The sequence below is a fragment of the Cricetulus griseus genome, chromosome X (assembly GCF_003668045.3).
Source record: "Cricetulus griseus strain 17A/GY chromosome X, alternate assembly CriGri-PICRH-1.0, whole genome shotgun sequence".
NCBI classification, from domain to species: domain Eukaryota; kingdom Metazoa; phylum Chordata; class Mammalia; order Rodentia; family Cricetidae; genus Cricetulus; species Cricetulus griseus.
Window position 1 is genome coordinate 65,996,479 of NC_048604.1, and position 23,710 is coordinate 66,020,188.

Sequence of the window (23,710 nt, forward strand, 5' to 3'; positions counted from 1 at the left end):
GTCTATACCAGGTTGGAGAAACCCACAGGAACAGTTGACCTGAACAAGGGAGACCACAGGGCCCCAGATGCTGTCGGGGAGGCCAGTACAAGACTGATCCAGACCCCTGAACATGGATGTCAATAAGGAGGCCTCTGCACTCCAGGGAGCCTCTGATGGTGGATTAGTATTTTCCCTGGTGCAAGAAGGGACTTTGATAGCCCATTCCATGTGAAGGGTTACACTCCTGGACACATGGGGAAGGGCCCAGGACCAGCACAGGAAGATTTGGTGGACTTTGCAGAGCCCCCTTTGAGGGCCCTACCCTGCCTGAGGAGTGGTGGGTGGATGGGGTGGGGTGGCTGGGGGTGGGGAGGAAGGTTGGGGGTGAGGGGAGGGAGAGGGAGAAGGGACTTGAAACAAGCTTGTTCCCTAACTAGAACTAATAAATAAATTAAAAAAAGACAAACTTGAGTTATTTTTCATTTTATTTAAATTTATTTCAAGTGATCCATAAAAACAAAATTTGTACATATTAATGTGATACCATTGCTATTTCAGAATATGTACACATTGTGTAATGTTTAAATCGCTTTTATCTTTTTCCTCATTATTACTTTATAGCAAAAACTAAACAAAATATTTTCTTCTAACTTTTTATGTATAGTACATTAATGGATGATCTACAGACACCCTACTATGTAATAGCACAGCAGAACTTTCTTCTATCTAAGTAACTATAACTTAGTGACCCTTATTCAGCCATCCCTCTCCAAATTTTGGAAACAAACATTCTACTCTCAACCTGCAGGAGATCAGTTGTCACCAGATTCCATACAATAGAAGTTAGTTATACAGTGTATGCTTTTCTGTGACTGGCTTGTTTTATTCACTTAACATAATCTCCAGTTGCATCCAGTTTTGTCACAAACTCATTCCTTTGCCTGGATGAATAGTATGCCACTGTATAAATGTACTATGCTTTCTTTATACATTCATCACCTGATGTTCACTTTGGCTGTTTCCATTTCTTTTTTTAATACATTTTTAAAAGATTTTTTATTTATTTATTATATATACAACATTCTGCTTCCATGTATATCTGCACATCAGAAAAGGGCACCAGATCTCATAATGGATGGTTGTGAGCCACCATGTGGTTGCTGGGAATTGAACTCAGGACCTCTGGAAGAGCAGTCAGTGCTCTTAACCTCTGAGCCATCTCTCCAGCCCTGTTTCCATTTTTTTAATTATTGAGAATACTGCTTCAATGAACATGGGAGTGCAGATGTCTCTTCAGCATGATACTTTTATTCTCTCTGCTTATATACTCAGTAGTGTGACTGCTAGAGCAAAGTGAATTTCCTTTTAATGAGTAGCATTCAGAAGAAAATGGTGAGTTAAGTGGATTAGAAGAGTAGAAGGGTCACTCTTCCAGAGAGCAGGAAAAGGAAAGCAATCAGTCTGGAAAGACAGTAAGGCTTTAGCAACCTGGGTCAGGCAGATTCCTGAATCAAGATGGACAGTGTTCTGACTCACAGCTGAGCAAATAGAGTCTTTAGACCAATTTAAAACAGCTGGAGCCTGACCCAGCTATGAATCAATAGCCCTTCGTGAGAGGCAATGACATATCAACACTTGTGGAATTCCTATAAACCTCTAAACTCATACATTCCTTGAAGGTCAAAACAACTTACATTAATATGCCCTGCTTGCTCTCACCCCAAGAATGAAGTAAAGGAATTTGCACCTGATTTCACAGCAGAAGTAGAAATAATTCTAAACTACGCCCTTAGATTTTCCATAAGAAACCCGCCCTGCCAGGAGTGGTGGTGCATACTTTTAATCTCACCACTTCAGAGGCAGAAGAAGGTGGATCTTTGTGAGTTCAAGGTCAGCCTGGTCTGCATAGTAAGCACCAGGCTAGCCAAAGCTATATAATGAAATGCTATCTCAAAAATAAAAAGTAATAATAATACAGAAAAGAAATGGCCCTGCCACATAACACATATGAGAACCGTCTCAATAAAAGCCTGTGGATTGACAGAAGATGACTAGTTTTGTCGTTACAAGCATGTTGTTACAAATAAGTGCCTCCTCAATCCATATTGAAGTTCTAATTCCCAATACCTCAGAATGTGACTATATTGGAGCTAGGGCTTTTAAGGAAGTGATTTGGTTAAAACAAAGCCATTAAATAGCCCCTAATACAATCTGACTACAGTCTTATGAAGAGAAAATCTGAACATACAAAGGAACACCAAGGACATCCATACAGGGATAAGACCATGGGAAGTAAAGTCAAAGAAAGGCCTCTGAAAACTACAAAAACTTATCAACACTTTGATCTTGGACCTGTGGCCTCCAAAACTATTTCTATTGTTAAAACCATGCAGTATGGTATTTTGTTACAATAGCTCAAATAAACTAATATACTGACTTGGAACCTGGACACAAACAAGTCTGACTGAACTATGATATCATTTTTCCCTAAGAATATCTGGCCCATGGTTAAGAGCCAATTATTTGGAGGGAAATATAATGGCTATCTTAGTGATTTGTGAAATAAAGCAACTATGCTATCTCTATATGATCTGTTAGAAGGTGAGCATTGCTGGTGACATTCAAGTATGTTAAACAGGTCACTGAATGCATTGATAATTATAAGTATTGAACAATTATTTAAGTTTCTTCAAGATGTGATATCAATGGCAAATGACTGATATGAGAAGTTAACAAATCAATATAACAAGCAGTTTAATATAAGCTTATCATAAAGTTCAAATAATGGTAGACAAAGGGAAATAATCATATTAATATAAAAATATTGTGGTATATATAATGGCTTTATAAGATGGATTAACTGCTTCAAATCTATTTATATTTTACATAGAATACTCCAAATGTTGGATATACTCATGCTATTATTTCTATAATTTATCTGCTATATAACTGCTATATTAAATGCAAATGCTCAGAAAAATACAACAGCCCTCCTTTAAAGGAGATTGGGTTATCCAAGTGTGATGGTACATGCCAGTGCCCCAAATAGTTGACTCAGTGGAAAGAGTTGACACAAATGTCATCAAGACACAAAACAGAATCATGAATAATACTCAATCCAAAAGAAAGGGAAAATATAGAACAAATAGCAGGCAAACAACAAGGTGGGAAATCTAAAACCAATCACGCCAATAATTACATGACAAGAAAATTATCTAAACACTGAAACAAAAGGCAGACACTGTCAAATTGGATTTTTAAAAAAGCAACACACAGCCATAATGCTGCCTATAAGAAATTCAAATTAAAACATAAACATGTTAAAAAGAAAAAAAAGTAAAGCTAGTCAAAAGAAAGCCGGGATTGTTATCAGCTAAAAAAGATTTCAGCACAAAGAGTATTACCAGGCACAAACTTCCAATTTCCAAATGGCAAAGGATCATATCCTCAAGAGACTACAAGAAGCCTAACAGTTTGCACTAACAAGAGTACTTCAAATACAGGAAGCAAAACCTTCACAGAACTGAAAGAAGAAACAAACACAACACTTTAGAATGAGCTTTTTTTTTTTTTTTCTTCTCGAGACATGGTTTCTCTGTGTAGCTTTGGGGCCTATCCTGGCACTCGCTCTGGAGACCAGGCTGGCCTCAAACTCACAGAGATCCGCCTGCCTCTGCCTCCCGAGTGCTGGGATTAAAGGCGTGTGCCACCAACGCCCGGCTAGTCTGAGCTTTCAATATCCTTCTAATGATCAATAGAACAAGGGGACAGAAAAATCAGTGAAAGAGTAGAAAACATGAACTGCTTTATCAACCAACTTAACCTGACATTCCTAGCAAACAATACAGGATTTGCATATATTCCAAATAAACATGGAAGACTTACCAGATGACAATAGTTTATGGACAAGATCCTATGTCAAAAATCCTCATCATTAAAAGGATTCAAATCATAACAATGATATTCTCTAACCATAATGGAATTAAATTAGGAAATAATACCAAAGAAAAATATGGGGAAATGGTATGAATATTCACAATTAGCTGACGATTTTAAATGACTCTGGGTTGAAGAAATAAAGAAAATGAGAAAATATTTTTACCTGAATGAAAATGAAAACATATTAAAAAATAGCTAACTCCTTATAGGAAGGTTTACATTCTTAAATGCTTATATTATAAAAAGGAGAAATGTTGGAAATCAAAACATTAAATCAGAAACTGTAGGGCTGGGGTCCAGTAATCTGTAGCCCTCTAAGTATTATGATGCAAGTCATACTTTGAGAATCTCTGCTATGTGTTATTTGCATGTCATTTTTGCTCTAGCCTTTATTCTTCAATAAAGAACCTACACAATTTATATTGCTCTGAAGTTCATGTCACTAAAGTCAATCTTACTTTCAGTAGTCTGTTAATCTTATGTTGACTTTAGAAAATAGAGTCCTGCAAGTGATTAACCCTGCAAGTAAGAATTTGTTTGATAAAACATTCCAAAATTCAGAGAGCAGAGTTTTATCTGCAGGAGTGTAGGGTACAAGCATCAGTGGGGAATATGACCTTATTGAATAATTCCTACTGTTTATACTAGGCTTTCCATGTGGGAATCAAATGTAGTTAGCATTTAATCATGTTCATTGCTGAAAAGCAACAGACATTTGGATCTAAGTGGTTAATGATATAAAAAGAACCTGTTTAAGATGGGCATGCTGGTTGTAAGCCCTTCATTCCAGAACTCAGTTGAGACAGTGAATCAAGGTCAGAGTTGACTCCACGGAAAGTTCAAAGCCAGCCTGGGCTACAGAAGACTGTGTTTCAAAACAAAAAAGAATTTGCTTGAAATATGGTTTTATGCCTACAGTTGAACATAAAATTATCTCATGCTCTGGAAAGCACTTTAAACAAAATACTGCAATCCAAAGAAGCACCAATTCCATTCAGTTGCAGCAATTCTTAGGCTGGCAGGCAAAAAAAAAAAAAAAAACAAAAAACAACAACAAAAAAAAATTGAAATAAAATCTGGCTCAGTTACTTAAGTTATCCTCAAACTCAAAATCCTCCTACCTCAATCTCCGCAATGTCTGGTTACAGGAATGCACTACCACACCCAGATAAGTGAGCATCATCTTTCCAAATGATTCAATGCAATAAAACAACCTCAATAGATCTGGTCTATCTGAATTTGTTACATCACTCCTGAGACACCTAATTAACAAAACTTTAAGCTGGGCAAGGTGGTGAACACCTTTAGTCAAGAGGCAGGAGAAGCTCTGTGAGTTCCAGGCCAGCCTGGTCTACATAAGAAATCCCACACCAGCTAGGACTACACAATGAGACCAGATCTTTAAAAAAAAGAACTTGAAAGCAGCATTCTGCCATGGAAGAACTGTTAGATGAATTTTAACTTTAGTACATGTTAGTCTTCAAAACTAAAGTAGCTGGGCATGGTGGTGCACACCTTTAATCCCAGCACTCTGAGGGCAGAGACAGGTGGATCTCTGTAAGTTCAAGGCCAGCCTGGTCTACAGAGCAAGTTCCAGGAGAGCCAGGGCTACACAGAAAAACACTGTCCCAAACAAACAACAACAAAAGTAAAAGTACAGTGAACACTAGTAGTCTAGAATCATAGGGTAAAAATCCAGTCAATCTACTCAAGGGTGCTTTCCTCCCCTGACCCTCACTGGTCTTACAGCTTTGGTTCTTTCTAAGAACCTGGCTTCCACTCTTTCTTATGCTTTTAACAGACTCTCATGGCGTGGGGCCATGAAAGTGGAATTAATCAAGTAATTATCCAGCCACCACAGTTAGAAGTTTTAATATCAATGTAAAGTGGGATCAGGGTTTTATAAGCACATTTCAAAAGTGCAAAGATTAAGTCTAAGATTGTTTCTCTCCCTTTCAAAAGCTTAAATATGAGCACATAGAAACCTTACATATTTTGAAAGAACATTAGTTTTTCTCTATTTTAATACAGCTATAGTGTAAAACATGCAAAATACCGAAGTTCCAAACCAAAGGCAACTAGTAGAAACAACTAAATTTTAAAAAACCGTGTTGATTTACTTATCAGCCATGAAATGCAGCAAAGCCTCCACTGTCCTGCACACCTTAGAAAAAATACCCAATTCCTTTCTATAGAAATTGTCTCTTGTCGGGATCGGGCATTCGTGGTTCAGTCTCTGTAGATCATGTTACAGATTCAGATACTGAAAAGGGCCTGCCATCTTTTTCACTGGATTACAGCTAGACAAGTACCTTCCCTCAATACCCAGTTTGGGAAATGAGCCATAAGGAACACAACAGTTTAGCTGAAGAGTTAACCAACATCTTGGTCTGAAACTTAAGCAAGGACAGTAATGGCAATATAAGATTCCAGGATATATTCTTGTTCTCTCTTCTCCAAAGGACCTGTATATATAGTACATGGAAATACAGAGTATAGAGGGTGACAACAGCCACATACAGAAAGCCACCCTAGAGCTAAAAGCACAGTAAAGAAAATGTAAACCGCAGTGTGCTAAAGAACTAACTCTTGTTTGGGATTGTCTGCAGCTGCAAGCAACCTCCAAACCAAGAGGGTCACAAGTTCAATAGTTTCCATGCACTGGGTGACAGTTGAGTGACTTCCATGAGCAAACAATTAAATTTCTATCTTTCTAAGCACCGTGGGTGTGCTTCATTGTCAAATTTGGTACCACATATGAAGAAGTGACCAAATCAAACAATAAACTTCCAATAATTTCCTGTTGCTATACCTATATCCAATGTTAAAAGATATTCCTAATGTATTTCTCCATTATTTCTCCAACAAATTAGTAAAAACAAGTATTAAATCCATTTACAACCATAATATTATGCAAAGTATTTCCTTTTCCTTTAATAACTTAGTCTGTTCCAAAGTATTTCTGTCCAAAATGTGTAGGTGCAACAGGATGAACTTCAGTAGTTAGAATTGTGATCTCTGGAAATTCTTGAATGATTGATTTGGCACCTTCAAAAAATAAAAATAATTGTTATTAGTGTAAGATTTTGGGGAACAGTAGTTAGAATTCAGGAATTTTATAATCATTGTCTCCAGACTTAATACTGACAGAAAACTGAAAACAATCATCTTTGGATACTGAGCTAAGCATGTTTAATCTCTTTATACAGTATCTGCTATCTTAAAAGCTTTGCTAGTAGTCCAGACCATGCTCCTGCCCACTCAATAATATGGTATGAAAATCAAGTTATTCAGTTATACCACTTTTGGCTAGAATCAAGTAATATGGCACTTCCTAAAAGAAAAATCACACAAAATGAAAGTTTTCCAACTGAAACACCGTGAAACAAGTGCAAAGGCATCTTTGGTGTGTCAGAGAATGCAAGCTGTTTAGAAATAAGGATTGGAGCTTTAGGTGAGGGGGTTGGGCAGGGAATTTAGACTAGCTGGGGCCCAAAACCAAAGAGCCACAGTGAAAGCTGCTACACAATGTGGATTTTTCAGCTTTAATGCCAAACAATGGGACACTGTTCCAATTAATACAACTACAGCTAAAGAGATTACTTTTCTTTTGCCAAAGGTGGATAATTACTGGATTATCTTAATGTTTTCAATGTCACCAGTGCTACATACAATGGACAATCAAGCAAATCACCCTTTGTCACCACTAGTATTTGAATTACAGGTGCATTTAGGTTACAAAAGAACAAAGTAATCCAATAGGCCACAATTACTATACAACAGCCTACTGAGAACAGTCTTTCTAACACACATGCTGTGTTTTCTCAAGGTCTGCATGAAACCTAGGATAGTTGGAAATGAGAGAACAGCCTAACTAGAGAAGCCATCTATTTCTCTTTCAATTATTAAACAAATATCAGTGCATTATAGAACACTTAGAAAATGTCCCAAAAAACCTCAAAAGTTTAACAATAAAAGTAATTTAAAATTATTCCTGAAAATAATTACTATTAGTACTGTGTGTACATTTAAAACTCAAATAGAAATAGCATTGTGTATCTTCCCAGCCACTCATGTTGAGGTCAAATTTATTTGGTTTTATGCTAAAGTCTGCTTTTGGCAGTTAGTGTTATAATTTGTATTGGCCATCTCTAAACTTACTGGTAACATTTCACACTATTTCTTTATATCTGTATCAATTCTTTGAGAATTTTATACAATATATTTCCATCTTATTCATACCTCCTTCCCATGCCCTACCTACACAACTTCATGTGTGCTTGTGTTCTCTCTTTTCCTCTCCTCACCCTCAAACCACCAAGCCCAGGCTGTGTTGCCCAACTCCTTTGGTGGGTCGACCTATCAGGGGTCAAAACAAAAAAACTGACTCTCCCTCTCCCAGAAGCTACCAAATGCCAGTAGCCACTCAGCTGACAGTAGGACTCCATGTCTACCTGCCCTACCTCCATGCTGCATGCTGAGATTTTATCTGGCTTGAGCCTGCACAGTCTTAGGCATGCTGTCACATCCTCTATAAGTTCATATGTGGAACTATTCTGTCTGTAAGACTCTGGCTCTTAAGATCTTCTCACCCCTCCGAAAAGGTCCTTGAGACTTTGGAGGAAGGATGCGTTTCACAGCACATAATTCTCTTATTTGTGCTGCCTTTTCACACTTGCTATCTATATTTTTATGTCACTAAATGTTTTTCAAAAGCAACTTTTGCAAGGTATGTAATAGATACTACTTATCCTCTAAATAGGTATTACTTATATACCCCTTTTCTTATCAGCATCTATATAATTCCCTTTTGTTGTTGCTGTTTTTGAGACAGCCTTGTTATATAGTTAGATTCTCTATGTAGGGCAAGCTGGCCTTGACCTTGTTCTGATCCTCTTGTCTCTGCCTCCCAAGTGCTGGAATTACAACCATGTGTCACCATTCCCAATAATCATTTACATACTCTCAAATTATTTCTTATGCTAAATGACTCTATAACGAAGACCCTAGAAACTACATGCCTCTATGATTATTTTCTTACCATGTATTCCTAATTGCCCTAGATTGTTTGGTAAGAAAGCCAAAGTCTTAATTTAAGTATATCTCTTACAGGAAACATAGAATAGGTGACTTCCTATTCATTAAAAAAGACATCTAATTCAAAAAGCATCTGATCTTCACATCACATTACAATGATTACTTCAATAATATCATAAGTTCCTTGCTATTTGAAATCTGTTCTCAGGCTCAGGTGGGAAACCATTGAAAATTGGGACCTTTCAGTCAATTATGGGCCCTAGCCAAGCAGGGCCACTTGGGAAAACAATGTGGTTATTTTCAGTAAAGTAATTCATATGTTCCCATTTGAATTTAAACATCACAATGGCTAGATAGATAGGTCAGTGGTTAAGAATATTGTCTGCTCTACCAGAGAACCTGGGTTCAATTCCCATCACACACATGGCAGGTCACTAGCATCTATAATTCCAGTTCCACAGGACCCAACACCCTTTTCCAATCTCTGAGGTACACAAACATATACACACAGGCAAAACAACATGCCCATAAAATAATAAAATTAAAAATTAAATATCAGATTGGTATAAAACAAGCTAGGCATGCTGATATATGCCTGTGGTTTCAGTTGCTTAGGAAGATGGGACAAAAGGATCACCTGAGTCTAGGAGTTCAAGACCAGTGTGAAATACCTTGTCTCAAAATTTTGTTTAATAATATAACTAAGCTTAGAGATGATGAACACAAGTCATACCTATGAAAACTAGATTAATATGGACATACAACTATACTTTTCCTTGGGATGAGAGGCTAGAGAGATACACACTACCTCATGACTATCTGGAGCTAAAGTTATAGCTGCAAGTTAAACTCACCATGGGGAGTGGAGAAGAGACTGAGTAGGATAATAACACTGGGTTGAACTCCATGTTCTATCAGAACCTTTACAGCTTCAATTACAGTATTTCCAGTGCCTAAAACAAAAAGGCAACCAACCAAACCCATTAGCAATCTTAACATCTATATTCAAATGTTCTTGAATTAAGGGTAATACAGTAATCTTAACATAAGACTTGACTAGTGAACACTTCATTTGAAAGTGTTTGTTCTTTGTCAATGTTATTTCTAATGATGGGTAGAACATAAACTGGTATTAAATGTACAACAAGCCCTAAACTCATTTATTGCTTAAAATATCAAATGTAACACCACCACTAGCCCTGCTCACCTCCCTGGGAGACTATGATATGAGAAAGTACAGGGATGAGAACAGAATAGCAGAGAAATTACCTGCAGAAAGGACAAAACCCTGAGAAAATCACTGTCATGCTCATTAAGGTAGAGACAGGACATGTTTTGATATATTTTTTGTGTTCTATATATTTTGCCTCATTAGGCCCTTTGCTTCAATGTGTTCATTTCAAAACAGATGTTCTTTAGAGCTAACAAAGTTTGACTAATGTATATTCCCTTATTACACAATAAAAACTTCCCAGTGAACAGCCCAGGGCAACTCCAAATCCAACAGAGAAAAACACATTTAGAAACTGTTTTTGCCTTTTATATAAGGGTGTGTAGGAGGTAGACACTAACTTGAATTTAAACTCTAACAAAAATTACAAATGCAATTCAAGCCACTCACTGAGAATTGGATACATCAGAAGGACTTTTCTGCGATAGATGTCTGGGGGGAACTTGGCATAATACACTTTGGCCCTTTGTGTCTCTTCATCGCTCTGAATCAGGATCTTCCCAATTCGTATGGATCGACAGCAGTCTCGTAAACCTTGCTCCATTGCCTCACCTCGAAGAAGGAAATGAAAAGGAATCAGGGACAAAGGGTTGCAGCAGATAGAGTGCAAATCCAAGAACAGGCCAAAGCAAAGTGTTTCACTGCTATTAATACAAAAAAAGAGCACTATCAAGACAGAAGCATTCTTCTTTCTCTCTACTCTGCCCATATTTTATTCGTAGTAGGAACTCAATGAAAGCAGATGAAAGGCTTGTCAATGAAACCATAATAAACCAGACTTATTGCTTGCTTACAAGCTATGGAGTTGTTCTGCTTCCATGATTACGGAAATAAAAGCTTGACTGGGCTGTTCCTTGAGCTTCTTCTGCATCAGAGATACTTGTCTTCTTATTATTTCTAAAGAAGATTTTAAGCCAACTAAATTTGTCACTTTCATCTGAGAAAAATATAAAAGATTCATGAAAGAGTGGGGGCTGTAGGCCAAAGTATTTCTTTTTAGATAAAAGTGGCCGGGATTCATCACTTAGTTCAACAACGACTTCACTGACAAACGTTTCTGGGCAAATAGTGAAAGCGTAGCATGCTGGTCTCCCTTTCCCATAGAGCCAACCTGACCCCCACTTCATTGGTTACTAAATACAAGCCACATTTTTAATGTGCTTCTGTGTGTAATGTTTGTAGACATGTTTGCATGTATATGGGAACACACGTGTATGTATGCATGTGGAAGTTCAAGGCTGACTTCAGGGGTCTTCCTCAAGTACTCTCCATCTTATTCTTTGAGACAAGATCTCTCAATTAAACCTAGGGCTTCCTGATATGACCAATCTGCCTGACCACCTTGCTCCCAGGATCCCTGCCTGTGCCTTCTGAGTACTGGAATTATGGGCAGGCTGGCACAGTTAGTTAAACTTCATTCCTCACACTTGTGTGGCAGGTGGTTTAAACACTGAGCTATCTCCCTGGCTACTAAATACAGGGTTATTTCTGAATCTTAATTCCTTTGAGGAAATGTTTTCTAGAAGTCACATGCAGTTGTCAAGATTTTGTATTACTTTGAAATTCTATCAGTACTGGTATTTACTTTATCTGTTCATAAAATTAACTTTTCATTTAAATTTAAGAGGAAATTTTAGTGCATTAGTGTAAACATATAACCAGTTTCTTCTAGAAATATATACAATAAACAAGTGATTTTTAAGAATAAAAACAATTATGACAAAGCTGAGGATGGAGTTTGAGGGCAATAGTATGTGTATTACATGCACAAGATTCTGAATTTAATCCATAGTGCCAAAATACAAAATATAAAAAAAAGGAAAAACCAAAAACCTCTCAAGTCAGTCTTTATATCCCTGAATCATCTGGTAAACCTAGAGGTGTATTGTGGGATATTTTGATCACAGTCTGACACTCCTGAGACTGCCCAAAAAAGTTATACCTTGAATCAGGGGCAGAGCCAATGACTAACTAACTGACCAGAATTGGCCATAGAGAAACCAGCGATTTGGATAGAGAAGACACACATTAAGAAAAAGGCAGGGACTAAAGTTTGAGTTTCCTTTTGGTTCTGGGAGGAGGGAAGAGACTTGTGTCTCTGGCCAAAAAACAAGGTCAGCTAGTTGCTACACAGTCTTTGTGACAGCAGGTTTTCACCCCAGCCTTTGACTTCTGAGTCTTAATGATAAACAGAACGATAGAGGCTTAGTTTAAACCTACATATATTATGGCCGGGCCATGGGACCAGAAGCCCCACCAGGCCAAGGCAGAGCACTAGTTGAGGGGCCATGGGGCTGCAGATGATAATTAAAATATCAGTAGATTCATGTGTAGGCACTAAGCCAACAGAAAAACATCAGAGGTGCAAGGAGCAAGTTGGTACTCTCAGAGAAGCTGGTACTCTCAGAGCTGAGAAGAAACTATATCCATGTGTTTAACAGCTTCAAATGCTGAACACCACTATCCTGAGAATGCTTCACTCCCTAAGAGCTATCTTCCTGTAAGAACAGAGCCTAAAGCTTCCTTTGTAATTGACGTGTTCAATTGTTCACAAACACAACGAGGGTAAGAGAAAAATGGATGTTTATATGTTTTAAAAATCTGTTTCCAGTGCAAACAAGTGAGGCTTCCAGCTCTTGTGAAAAAAAAAGTTCAGATTGCAGAAGAGAAATCATTCCTGTGTAACGGGTAGACGTTCTCATCACAGACACGCCATTTTGTTGCACCAAAGTTGTTAGTTAGGATGATCAGTTGGACTCAAAGCACCAATACAAAATGTATAAGATCAGCAAGTGGAAATATCTCGAGCTAATGAGAGCTAGGCACTTTTGCCTATGTAGTCACCTATTCACAGAATATATAATGTGATCTAATAAATAAGTCCAGCTTTTGGCAGGGTTCCCTGCAGCACAGATAAAATCTGAGGAGGCATCTTTTTCAGCCAGGTATTCAAATGTTCTTTTCCAGAAAGAATGTATGCCACATTCCTTCAGTCTACAAACTATTCTCCCCAAGACAGGATCATCCTGTCCTCCCATCCTGCTATCCTCCCAGCCTCCTTTGAGGTGTTTTAAAAGCTGGCTTGCTCTTGGGAGCAGGCCACTAGGGAAGATGCAATTACAATTAGCCAAACTTAGCAGCGCATAGGCCATGCCTCCAAGGCACCGTGAGGATAGGCAACACAGGTGGTGAGATTTAAGCAAAGGCAGGATGCAATTATGACAAGTCAGCCCGCCTCTCTCCTGGAAAACAGCAACCGTTTCCATGCATGCAAAGAAACAAAATCATACACATGCAAACCTACCGCTTCTCATTATGCTGACCCCACAATTTCCTTTCTCAAATTTCACTCCTTCATATTTGTGTCCTGTTCGGAAATGAAATAAAAATAGATGCTTTATCATTGCAGCAGTGTGTATATTCTATAAGATGCTCATGGTTCAAAGCAGATGAGTACAAAGCAAGCCCCTTGCCCAGACATCCTGTATAACACCTTGGGTTTCCTGTGAAAGTAATGAGTCATGATTTTTCACAGTGATTTCTTAATCCCTCAGAAGAAACCGGTGAGAATAATTGGGAGAGGAGGGTTTCCTCAAGTGGGAACTGGACTTATTATAGCACAATACTCACACACACATTCTCTAAATTGAATTCAAAGGAGAGTCACTGCGGTCATGAATACTAGATACCCCATCAATTCACACCAGGGCCCCACTGAAAGCCACAGAAGAAAGCCTCCTCATTGCATCCCTTCTTATGAGCCTTCATTCTGCCTTAAAAGCAGAAGAGACTGAAATAGCTATCAAGTTACTCAAAACTTGGGTCTCACTCTGAATTGTGTCAATTATGATGCAACAAACTCAGCCCTCAATTGTTCATAGTCAATCCTTTGAAGAGTTTTCCATCATTTATGAAAAAAAAAACCCCAAAAATCAGAATTTCAAATCTCTGAAAGGGGGATTGTAGGCTATTTTTATTAGAACAAAGAACATTCTCCAAATCTTATCATTTTTAGTTTTCTTTCCCTTTTTCAGATCTCATCTTTTTTCTTAACCTGGAGTTTCTATGCCAAAGCAGTCTCCTGCATTTGTTAGCACCAGCGGCTTCCCCACAGAGGTGAAGATAAGCTGCCAGCAATTCTTAACTCTGGTCCCGGTGGGCTGCCGTCAGAAGCAACACCTGCATGCTGAAGAGTATGTAATAACCTTTAACTTGAATTGACAAGCAAGCCATTAACAAAAAGTCACCTACATAGACATCTTTACAAATGTCTCTTAGTTTTTAAAGATTTAAAAAAAAAATTCAGCTCTACCTAAACTCAGTTTTCACACTGATTTTAAACAGAATGCCTTCCTTCCATTTTTCCTCCCCACTCTCGTTCTGGACTTTTATGAGAAAAAGTTGAGAGTCCAAGCCCTAGTTACCTGTCGGCGTGGTCACCATGCATTCTTTATATGGCAGCTGATTCAGTCCCTCTTCTACAACAAGTCTGATCTAGAAAGTCAAAGAAAGAATATGTTGAGGGCCTTCAGAATCTCCTGCTAGCTGCTAGCCTCAGGAGCTGAGGGCTTAGCTCATGGAGTAAGGAAGGGGGCCCTTACCATGTATTAACTACTGGGACACATCCAAATTCCAGACTGATGTTTGCTAAGTATCCAACCTCCATTTGGGACTGTCACCCAAGGACTCCAGTGTGCCTTCTGAGTCAGTCAAGAATATGCGAGGTGCAAAACTTCAACATGACTTATGGCAAAACACCATCAGTATTAATAAAATTATGTGTTACTATGGAAAATGTCCACCTAGAATTCTCTACCTTGCTTAGTACCTTTGAAATCTTTGCAATTTACAAATGAATTTGTATGCAGTTTAACAGAGGTTCACCATAATGCAAATAAAACCGAAAAGTCCTTGTGAGAAAATGAATAAGTAGAGCTGAAATAATTTACTAGGTCTGAAGTAGGACCCAGTAGAATATCTTGGGACTTCTCAGCTAAAGAAAAGTACTATGGAGGCTAAGAAGATGGCAGATAAGCAGGTAGAGGGACAGAACTAACTCCCAAAATGTACTGTGACTTTCACATGCATCTATGACAGTATGAGCAGGTTTGTGCGCGCGCGCACACACACACACACACACACACACACACACACACACACACACACACAAATATTTTTAAAATTCTAAAACAAAGTTTTATGAGTCTCATAGCAATTATGTGGTAGAGAGGAAGAATCACTCAAAATTACTAGAAACAGCCTCTCACGGTGAGCTATGAGCAACCAGAGCCCACTCTAACAAAGGCAGTGGTAGTGCACATTTTCTTCAATCAATATTACATTAATGATTGAGAATCAGGAACAGCAGGGAGAAGTACGATGCTTCATTCTCTGTTATCACAACACATCACCCTGCTGCCATTAAAAGGATCAATAGGAAATGGCCCATCACTTTGTCCCCCTGCAGAATCTGAGAATGGGCCCAGAAACCTTTTGAATAGTGTATGCAAGAGCACACTCACTGCTAGCTACCACCTTCTTTGGCTATTTATGTTTACTGAAGAGAAAATTACAGGAAAGATTTTTTTCTTTGAAAAGCCCGTATCTCTTTCCTCTAGTGACATACCTCAAACAAGCCTTGCTTCCTGCTCCATCCCCTGAAACTCTGAGACATTAGCCAGAAATTATCATGTCTGTAAGAGCCAGAGGTTGGAAAGGACTGCTGTGAAATATTGTTTTCTGGACATGGCAGGGCCGTTGCACACTCACTGAAGCTGTATTTGCTTATACAAGACAGGCACAAGATCAAGCCAATCAACACTCCATAGTCTTGGGGTGGGGGAGCTCACAAGGCCCCACCCCAATTGAGGAGCTATTGGCAGTTGTATTGGCAGTTGATGGCTTCTGAAGGAGGGAGAGTCAGTTTTCTTTAGCGGTATGGCCCCTGAAATGTTGACCATACTCCAGTGGATGGTCTCACACCCAGGGACATGTATACAGCATCAATTAGACTCAGTGGGCTATGAAAAGAAAGATCATATGAAGTTGACTGGGAGAATCTGAGAGGAGTTAGGAGTGGATATAGAAAGTACATATATGAAATTTTCAAAGAATAAATAAAAATATATAAACACAGGTGTGGAGATTAGTGTGTCTAAGTTAGAGGAGAGCAAAAACTAGAAGAATGACTAAAATCTCTTTCAAGGGCAGGGTGTAGTTCAGTGGTACAGCATGTGTTTAGTACACTCAAGGCCCTCAGCTCAATATTCATCACTCTCTCCCAAAAATAAATGTGCGAACTGTAGGAAGCAACTCTTGACAAACTCAGGATAACATCAATTGCCCACTATCAGGGGTGGGATCCTTGTGTTGAGGAGATGGTGTACTAGAAATCTTCAACAATAAAAATATATAAATACCACAACCACAACAGACTCCCCACAACCCCACACCATCACTGGTCCTTCAAAGGCAACCACAAAGCCAAATTACCATATCCTAGGTGAAGTATGCCACATATCTCATTTGGCTAGGATATAATGCCTGTTATTTCAGAGAAGCACTTTAGAACATCCATAAACTTGGCTCCTACTTTCTATAACAAAAAGAAACATATGCACTTGTCGTTAGGCTTGTAGCTCCTAGCTACTTGGGAAGGTGGGACAGAAGGAATGCTTTAGTCCAGAATTTTGAGACCATTCTGGAAAAAAGAGATTGTCTCAAAAAGAAGAGAGAGGGGGGAGGAAGGAAGGAAGGAAGGAAGGAAGGAAGGAAGGAAGGAAGGAAGGAAGGAAGGAAGGAAGAAAGGCAGGCAGGCAGGCAGGCAGGCAGGCAGGCAAGCGGGCAAGAGGGCACAAAGGAAACGAAAGGAAGATGAACAGTTTTGCACCAGTGAACAGAGACTCCTACTCTCTGCTCAGCAGCCATTCAGGTGGGACTTTAAAATGCCTCAAAACTGGGTTTGTTTTTTGTTTGTTTGGTTGGTTGGTTTTTGCTGAAAACATAAAAGGCTGAAGATATGACTCAGTTGGTGATTAGGCCTTGCCTTATATACACGAACACCTAAGTTCAATCTCTAGAAGCCATATAAAAAGCCAAGTGGTAGCATACACTTTATAACCTAGTAACAGGAGGATCTCTGGAGGGCTTAATGGACAGCCAGCCTAGCCTAACTGACAAGCCTCAGATCCCAGTACGAAATCTCATCAGAAAAATAAAAGATGAGTTACATGGCTCCTGAGAAGCACCCTAATCTGATCTCTGGCTTCCAGACCCAAGGTTAACCTCTACATGCAAGCACACACATGCACCTCCACGAACACACACATACACACACAGAAGAAAACATGAAAGACAATGGCTACTGCCCCAGGAATGTCAACCATATTTCTCTTGCTGCTACCAACAGTTATTACTATCCATGGAAACCAAAATAAATTTAAATAGAATTGGGTCTCTCAACCAAGAATATTTAAAGCCAAAAGCGGAAGAGGAGTTGCCTACACTCTTAGAATATATGCTCTAGAAAAAAAATCAAAATTAAAAGTTTTGCCTTTTTCTCACATTTCCTTTCCTATTTTCTATGATTTGATTATACCCACAAGGTTAATAAGCCACATTTCTTTCCTAAGCTAAGTATGACAACAGTGTTAAGATTGTAAATTCCACAAGAGCAGGGACCATACCTATATTCCTAACTGTCTTACCTCCTCCCTCCCAAAATAGTCTAGTGCATTATCTAATATGTACCCAGTATTAATTTTCATTAATGAAGAGTATTAGTCTTAGCAATTAATTGTCAATTTCATTCCAAGAATAAAGCACACTTAGGTATCAACACAATAATGAAAAGCTGTGGCAAAGCAATTCAGCCTGAGATCATCTGAGATGACACTGACTATATAAGGATTGGGTTTGGTCAGGACTTAATAGGATACCGTTGAAGAAGGGGTATGCCGTTCAACTTAGAATTTCATATTGTGAATGTATCACAGGGAAGAATCAAAACAAATACAATTCACATTGTAAACTACAAAAGAAAATACAGTAGTTTTTGCACATTAGCTGAAACACAAGGATGAATGCTAGGTCTCAGAACATAGTTAGTTTTCTTCTAATGTGCTTCAATTCATTGCCCTAAGATGAGGCATTTTATGAGTTGCTGAGAACCAGACTGTCAATTCATCTAAGAATGACAAGGAATAGATTCATAGGCCATGCTTTTGGAGTAAAAGGGAGTGAGGCAGTGCTTTATTGCTATAGTGGAAAAAACACTTCAAAAGCCTAGCAAGACGATGGTTACTCAGTGCAATCTCTCTTAACCCCAGAATGTTCCACAACAAAAAGCCCCCTGGCCCACCAGGATTATATCACTATGTGCAACAATGAAATGAAAATGGAAAGCCTCCACCTACCAAACGATCCGCAGAAAACATGAAGTCCCCTCTACTGGCTGTCCTAAAAAAAAAAAAAAAAAAACAGTACAAGTTTTAGTCTAAATTAGAGCTTCAAGGTAAAATATAACTTAATACACATAGTAACACTGAAATTAAGACCTATTACATACTAAAAGGTGAAATGCTTACTTGTATAATATATTTTTACTAGGATACAGACATCAAAATATGATGACTTCATAATCATTATTGGGAAAGATTATGTGATTACTTGATATCAATATTTGAGATACGAATTGAAGATCATGTGATCTCCACTGAGCTGTCAGAGAACAAAGATCCCCTGGAAAATGACAGCAAGGCTACAAGCTCATCTTGAGAAGACACTTTACAGTAAGAAAACTAGCTTTTCCCACCCTGACCTCCATTTACCCTGTTTTCTAGGCACACAATAGAGGTAAATAACCCATCCACTTTGTCTCTAGTCCTTTAGGGGATTAAAAGAGTTAAAAGTAAGTCTTCTGTTTTGGACACTATTTTCAGAAATGTGTAACTTAATTTCTAAGCCCTTTTACTTTTAGAAATGTGTAACTTAATTTCTAAGCCCTCTTTCTCAAATCATTTATAATTTGTTCCTTTGTCCTGGTTTCCAGTGAAGCCCTTCATTCCTTAGATTTTTTTTCTGTCATTTTCTTATACATTTCCTTCTGGTTAATACCATCCTATCCTATGGTACCCAAGCCATAGTCTTGCACATACCCACAAGCTGTTAACCATCTCCCCTCCTCCTCAAAAAAGAATGTTAGGAGAATGATGCCTCTTTCTGATTGTAAAATCCTCTTCCTTCTTTCATGAAATTTAAACATTTTGATTGAATGGATTCATTAACAGCCTATGACCTTAAAATTTCCTACCTGCCTATCCAAAATATACGAAAATATTCCTCAACACAGCATCAAAAAGACAAATGCAGTGCCAATTATCCTGACAGGTCATTCAGTATTTTTTTTCTAAGTACACTCACTTTTTCTAAGAGGAAAACAATAAAACCAGCTACAAATAACATTGTGTTTCTTACAGTGACTACAGCTGTATCATAGTGTAGATATTAACTCCCTAAACTATGGGTATGATTAAGCAACAGCAAGAATATGAGTTTGTTGTCTTTAGACAGTCTATTTTTTAGACTCAAAAAATTCTACACACACACACACACACACACACACACACACACACACACACACACACCTATACACGTAGAGATGACATTGAAAACAAGTTCTGCTATATGTTCTGCTGTTTTCAAACGAGACCCGTGTCTTTTATTTCTATAACTCATTTTCAAAACATACCTACCTGTCAATGAAGTGAGAAGCAGAAAACTAAAACAAACAAACAAAAAAATTGTACTGCAAATTTGCCTCAGCAACCAAAACACACCTTGAAGAGGGAAGAAAACTCTGAAGTTTTCAGGTTATTTTAGAAACTTAATGTATTTCCTTAAATTTTTTGTATTTATTTTATTTCATGCATGGGCGTTTTACCTCAATGTATGTCTGTGTAGCATGTACATGATTGATGCCCATGAAGCCTAGAAAAAGGCATCTGATTCCCTAGAATTGCAGGTTGTTATGAACTGCCATGTGGGTCCTGGTATCAGAACCAGAATCCTCTGCAAGAGCAGCAAGTACTCTTAACTACTAAACCATCTCCCAAGCCATCAAGTCCGAAGTTTTCTGTTCTCTTTTTGTTTTTGTTTTTGAGACAGGGTTTCTCTGTGTAACAGTCCTCGCCATCCTGGAACTCACTCTATAGACCAGGCTGGCCTCCAACTCAAAGCAACCTGCCTGCTTATGCCTCCCAAATGCTGGGATCAAAGGCATGCACCACCACTGCCCTGCCAGTCTGAAGTTTCTTAAAGAAATATCCTATGATATATTTGACAACATGTCTTTCGCACATCAAGTTATTACACAAAGAAGGTAAATCAGGTAAAGTGATCAGAGATATCACCAACTGTTATTTTACTTTGGAATCAGACATTTTAACACCTTTCATACCCTCTCCCACAAAATCAGCTTTAGCTGATAACCTTTGCATAATAAGCACTTTACATTCTACAAAAGGTATACACTGAGAATCTAATAGGAATTGCCTTCTCTTGACAGTTATTTGATCTACAAATGAAATCATTCATTGTTCCAAGTTATTCCACTATTCTGTTATTTTAGAGAGACTTCAACTCATACTATTTACTTTAAATCAATTTAGAAATTAAAGTAAAGCTAGAATACAACAAAGTGATTGCATTTTTAAAAAAATTCACACTGGCCCTCAACATCATGTTGAAATTCTTAACACTGTGGAGAATAGTTTCACAAACACAGAATTTCCTTATCAGATAGATCTAGGTGCCTGTATTCTTTCAGTTCCTCCTTTGGGCCCAATGCTGGTCTGAATCATTTGTTTAAAAATATGTTTTAATGGAAACTAGACTCCGGGTATTATACCCCAAACACTTTGTTTCAAAACATAATTATTCATAACATTTCAAAACCATTCAAAAAATCTTGTCCCACAGAAACAAAGCTTTGTAAAATACCAACCATCTTCTAAGAATGGGCTAAAATAATATAATGTAAAACTGCCATAAGGCAAAATCATACAGACACACATCCCTAGAATATTTTTTATTCAGGGTCTATATTGCCCTGGCTGTCTTGGAACTCCCTATATATACCAGGCTGGCATCAAACTCACAGAGATCCCTCTGCCCCTGCCTTCAAGTGCTGAGATTAAAGGCATACACCACCACACCCAGATCCTAGAGTATTCTAAAACATATTTAAGTAACTGAATATCACATACTTCAATAAACAGGAATATCCAAGCAATCAGAATCCAAAGCATGAAACTAATTAATATCAAACTGAGATCTTTTAAATTATACAAGCTCTGAACATGTCCAACAATAAAGACATAACTATATCTAAGAATATTTACTTGTCTAAACAGTCTCCCCTTAAATACACACACCACATACTGCAGCAATATGATGAAAACCAAAGGCAGCCATTTTAAAATGCAATTTTCACATGGAAACAAGATTCATACTAGAAACCAAATATTCATTTTAACATGGAGTATCTAAAAGCAAATTTTTCCTATTTGTTAAGTAAGACTGTCTAGATAGTACTTTACAATCTCTGGAGAGCCAGGGAAGGTAGTTTATACCTGTAATCCCAGCACTCAGAAGACTGACAAGGAGGATCAAATGTTTTGAGTTCATCCTAAACTGCACAGTGAGTTGGAGGTAAGACTGCACTACAGAAGGAAATCCTATCTCAAACAAAATATAACAAAAACTGGATGCCTGGTGTGTTAGTTACTGTTCTATTGCAATTAAGAGACACTGTGAACAAGACAACTTATAAAAGAAATTGTTTAACTGGGAGCTTGCTTATAATTTCATTGGGTCAGTCCAAGACCATCATGGCAGGGAGCATGGGGACAAACAGGCAGGCACGAAGCTGGAACATTGGCTGAGAGCTTCCTTTTGATCCACAAGGTGGGGGAAGAGACAGAGAGAGAGGCAGAGAAAGAGAGACAGAGAGAAAGAGACAGAGACTGGGCTGGTGTGGGCTTTTGAAACCTCAAAGTCCACCCCCAGTGACACACCTATTCCAACAAGGCCACACCACCTCCAACAAGACCTCACTTACTAATCCTTCCTAAATAGTCCACCAACTGGGAACCAAACATTCAAACCTATAAACCTAGGAGGGCCATTCTCATTCAAACCACCACACCAGGTGTGGTGACACATTCCTATAAGACTAACTATTGGAAGATCAAGGCAGGAGGATGTTTTGTAGCAGTTTCCTCAGAGATTGAAACCTTCCATCTTGGAAGAAAACTTGCTCAGACACAGAATGCGAAAGGGGTGGTGAAACAACAGGATGTTATTTAGGGAAACGAAAAATTCCATCCTGCAGGGAAGGTGGTTAAGCTAAGCAATAAACAACTCAATAGCTACAAAAAGCCCCTGAAATTGACCAGATAAACTAGCTCCCCATAGCCCCAAGCATATATAAATTCTAAGGACTGTTAAAACTCACCCTCAGACCAGCCGAGCTGCCTAGAAGGCTCAGACAAATTAAACTACCTGGAAAGAACACCCTCCAACCTACAGGTTGTGCAGTACACTTCAGGGTTCCAGCTTCTGAGAGGTGTCAGGCAAGCTGGGGTGGGCTTTGGTGATGCAGCTGTCTTTGAGTCATTGGTGCTCCTGTAAGTAACCCCAACAGAACTTACTGGTTCACTCACCAAGATAGACTTTGATAGTTTTCTTACTTTGTTGTGTCATTGGTTCCCTATCTGGGAAAAGTGATGTTTGTTCACCCAGGAATAGCGTCACACAACAGAGAATCAGTTAAGCCTAGGAGTTTCAGGCCAGTCCAGGCTACATAGCAAGACGCTATCTCAAAATAAAGGTACACATAGCAAATCAACAAAATGTTCTTCCTGAAGAGGAAGATGGTTTTATAATATCGCTTGTAAATAATTCACTAAGGTTACTGCATACAACACACCCTTTGCTGGTGTGGTGGTGCAAGCCTGTGATACCAGCACTGGGGAGGATGAGGTCCGTAGATCACAAAGTTCAAAGACAGTCTGGCATCCCTAACAAGTTTAAGGTCTGGGCCACATATAAGGCCCCACTTTGAAAAAAAAAAGTGCATGCTTTCCAGAAGCAATTAAAGGCAAGCTCTCCTGAGTCATAACTCAAAACAACTGAACTAAAATCAAATCCTAGGAACACTGAATTGGATGTCATTTCAAAAGTTGAAATACATCACTCTTCTTCCTGGAAGATTATACACATGGATTGTTTGTGACATTTGGAGAAGGGAGCCGGGGGTAAGCATTCAGCAAATAAAAATACAGGATACAAGATTAAATTTGAATTTCAGAAATTCCATGCAGTGTGTGTGTGTGTGTGTGTGTGTGTGTGTGTGTGTGTGTGTGTGTGTGTGTGTGTTCATTGTCTACTTGAACTCCAATTTAACTGGGCATCCCGTGTTTTACCTGATAAGTGCAGGCATAATTTAATGGACTTTCAAAG

The 23,710-nt window shown here is 38.5% G+C and overlaps 1 protein-coding gene across 2 annotated transcripts in view; it reads right to left on the minus strand.

The window, feature by feature from the left end:
* Positions 1-454: 454 nt before the first annotated feature.
* Uprt (uracil phosphoribosyltransferase homolog) overlaps positions 455-23,710 on the minus strand; it is a 29,933-nt gene continuing 6,677 nt past the window's right edge. For both annotated transcript variants that reach the window (XM_027432849.2, XM_027432848.2), the window contains exons 2-7: positions 18,604-18,646; positions 14,614-14,683; positions 13,494-13,556; positions 10,580-10,741; positions 9,813-9,911; positions 455-6,969 (exon numbers count right to left, since the gene is read on the minus strand). In XM_027432849.2, the coding sequence (XP_027288650.1) occupies positions 6,863-6,969; positions 9,813-9,911; positions 10,580-10,741; positions 13,494-13,556; positions 14,614-14,683; positions 18,604-18,646 (544 nt within the window). In that variant the 3' untranslated portion in view covers positions 455-6,862. The remainder of the gene's footprint in view (positions 6,970-9,812; positions 9,912-10,579; positions 10,742-13,493; positions 13,557-14,613; positions 14,684-18,603; positions 18,647-23,710) is intronic.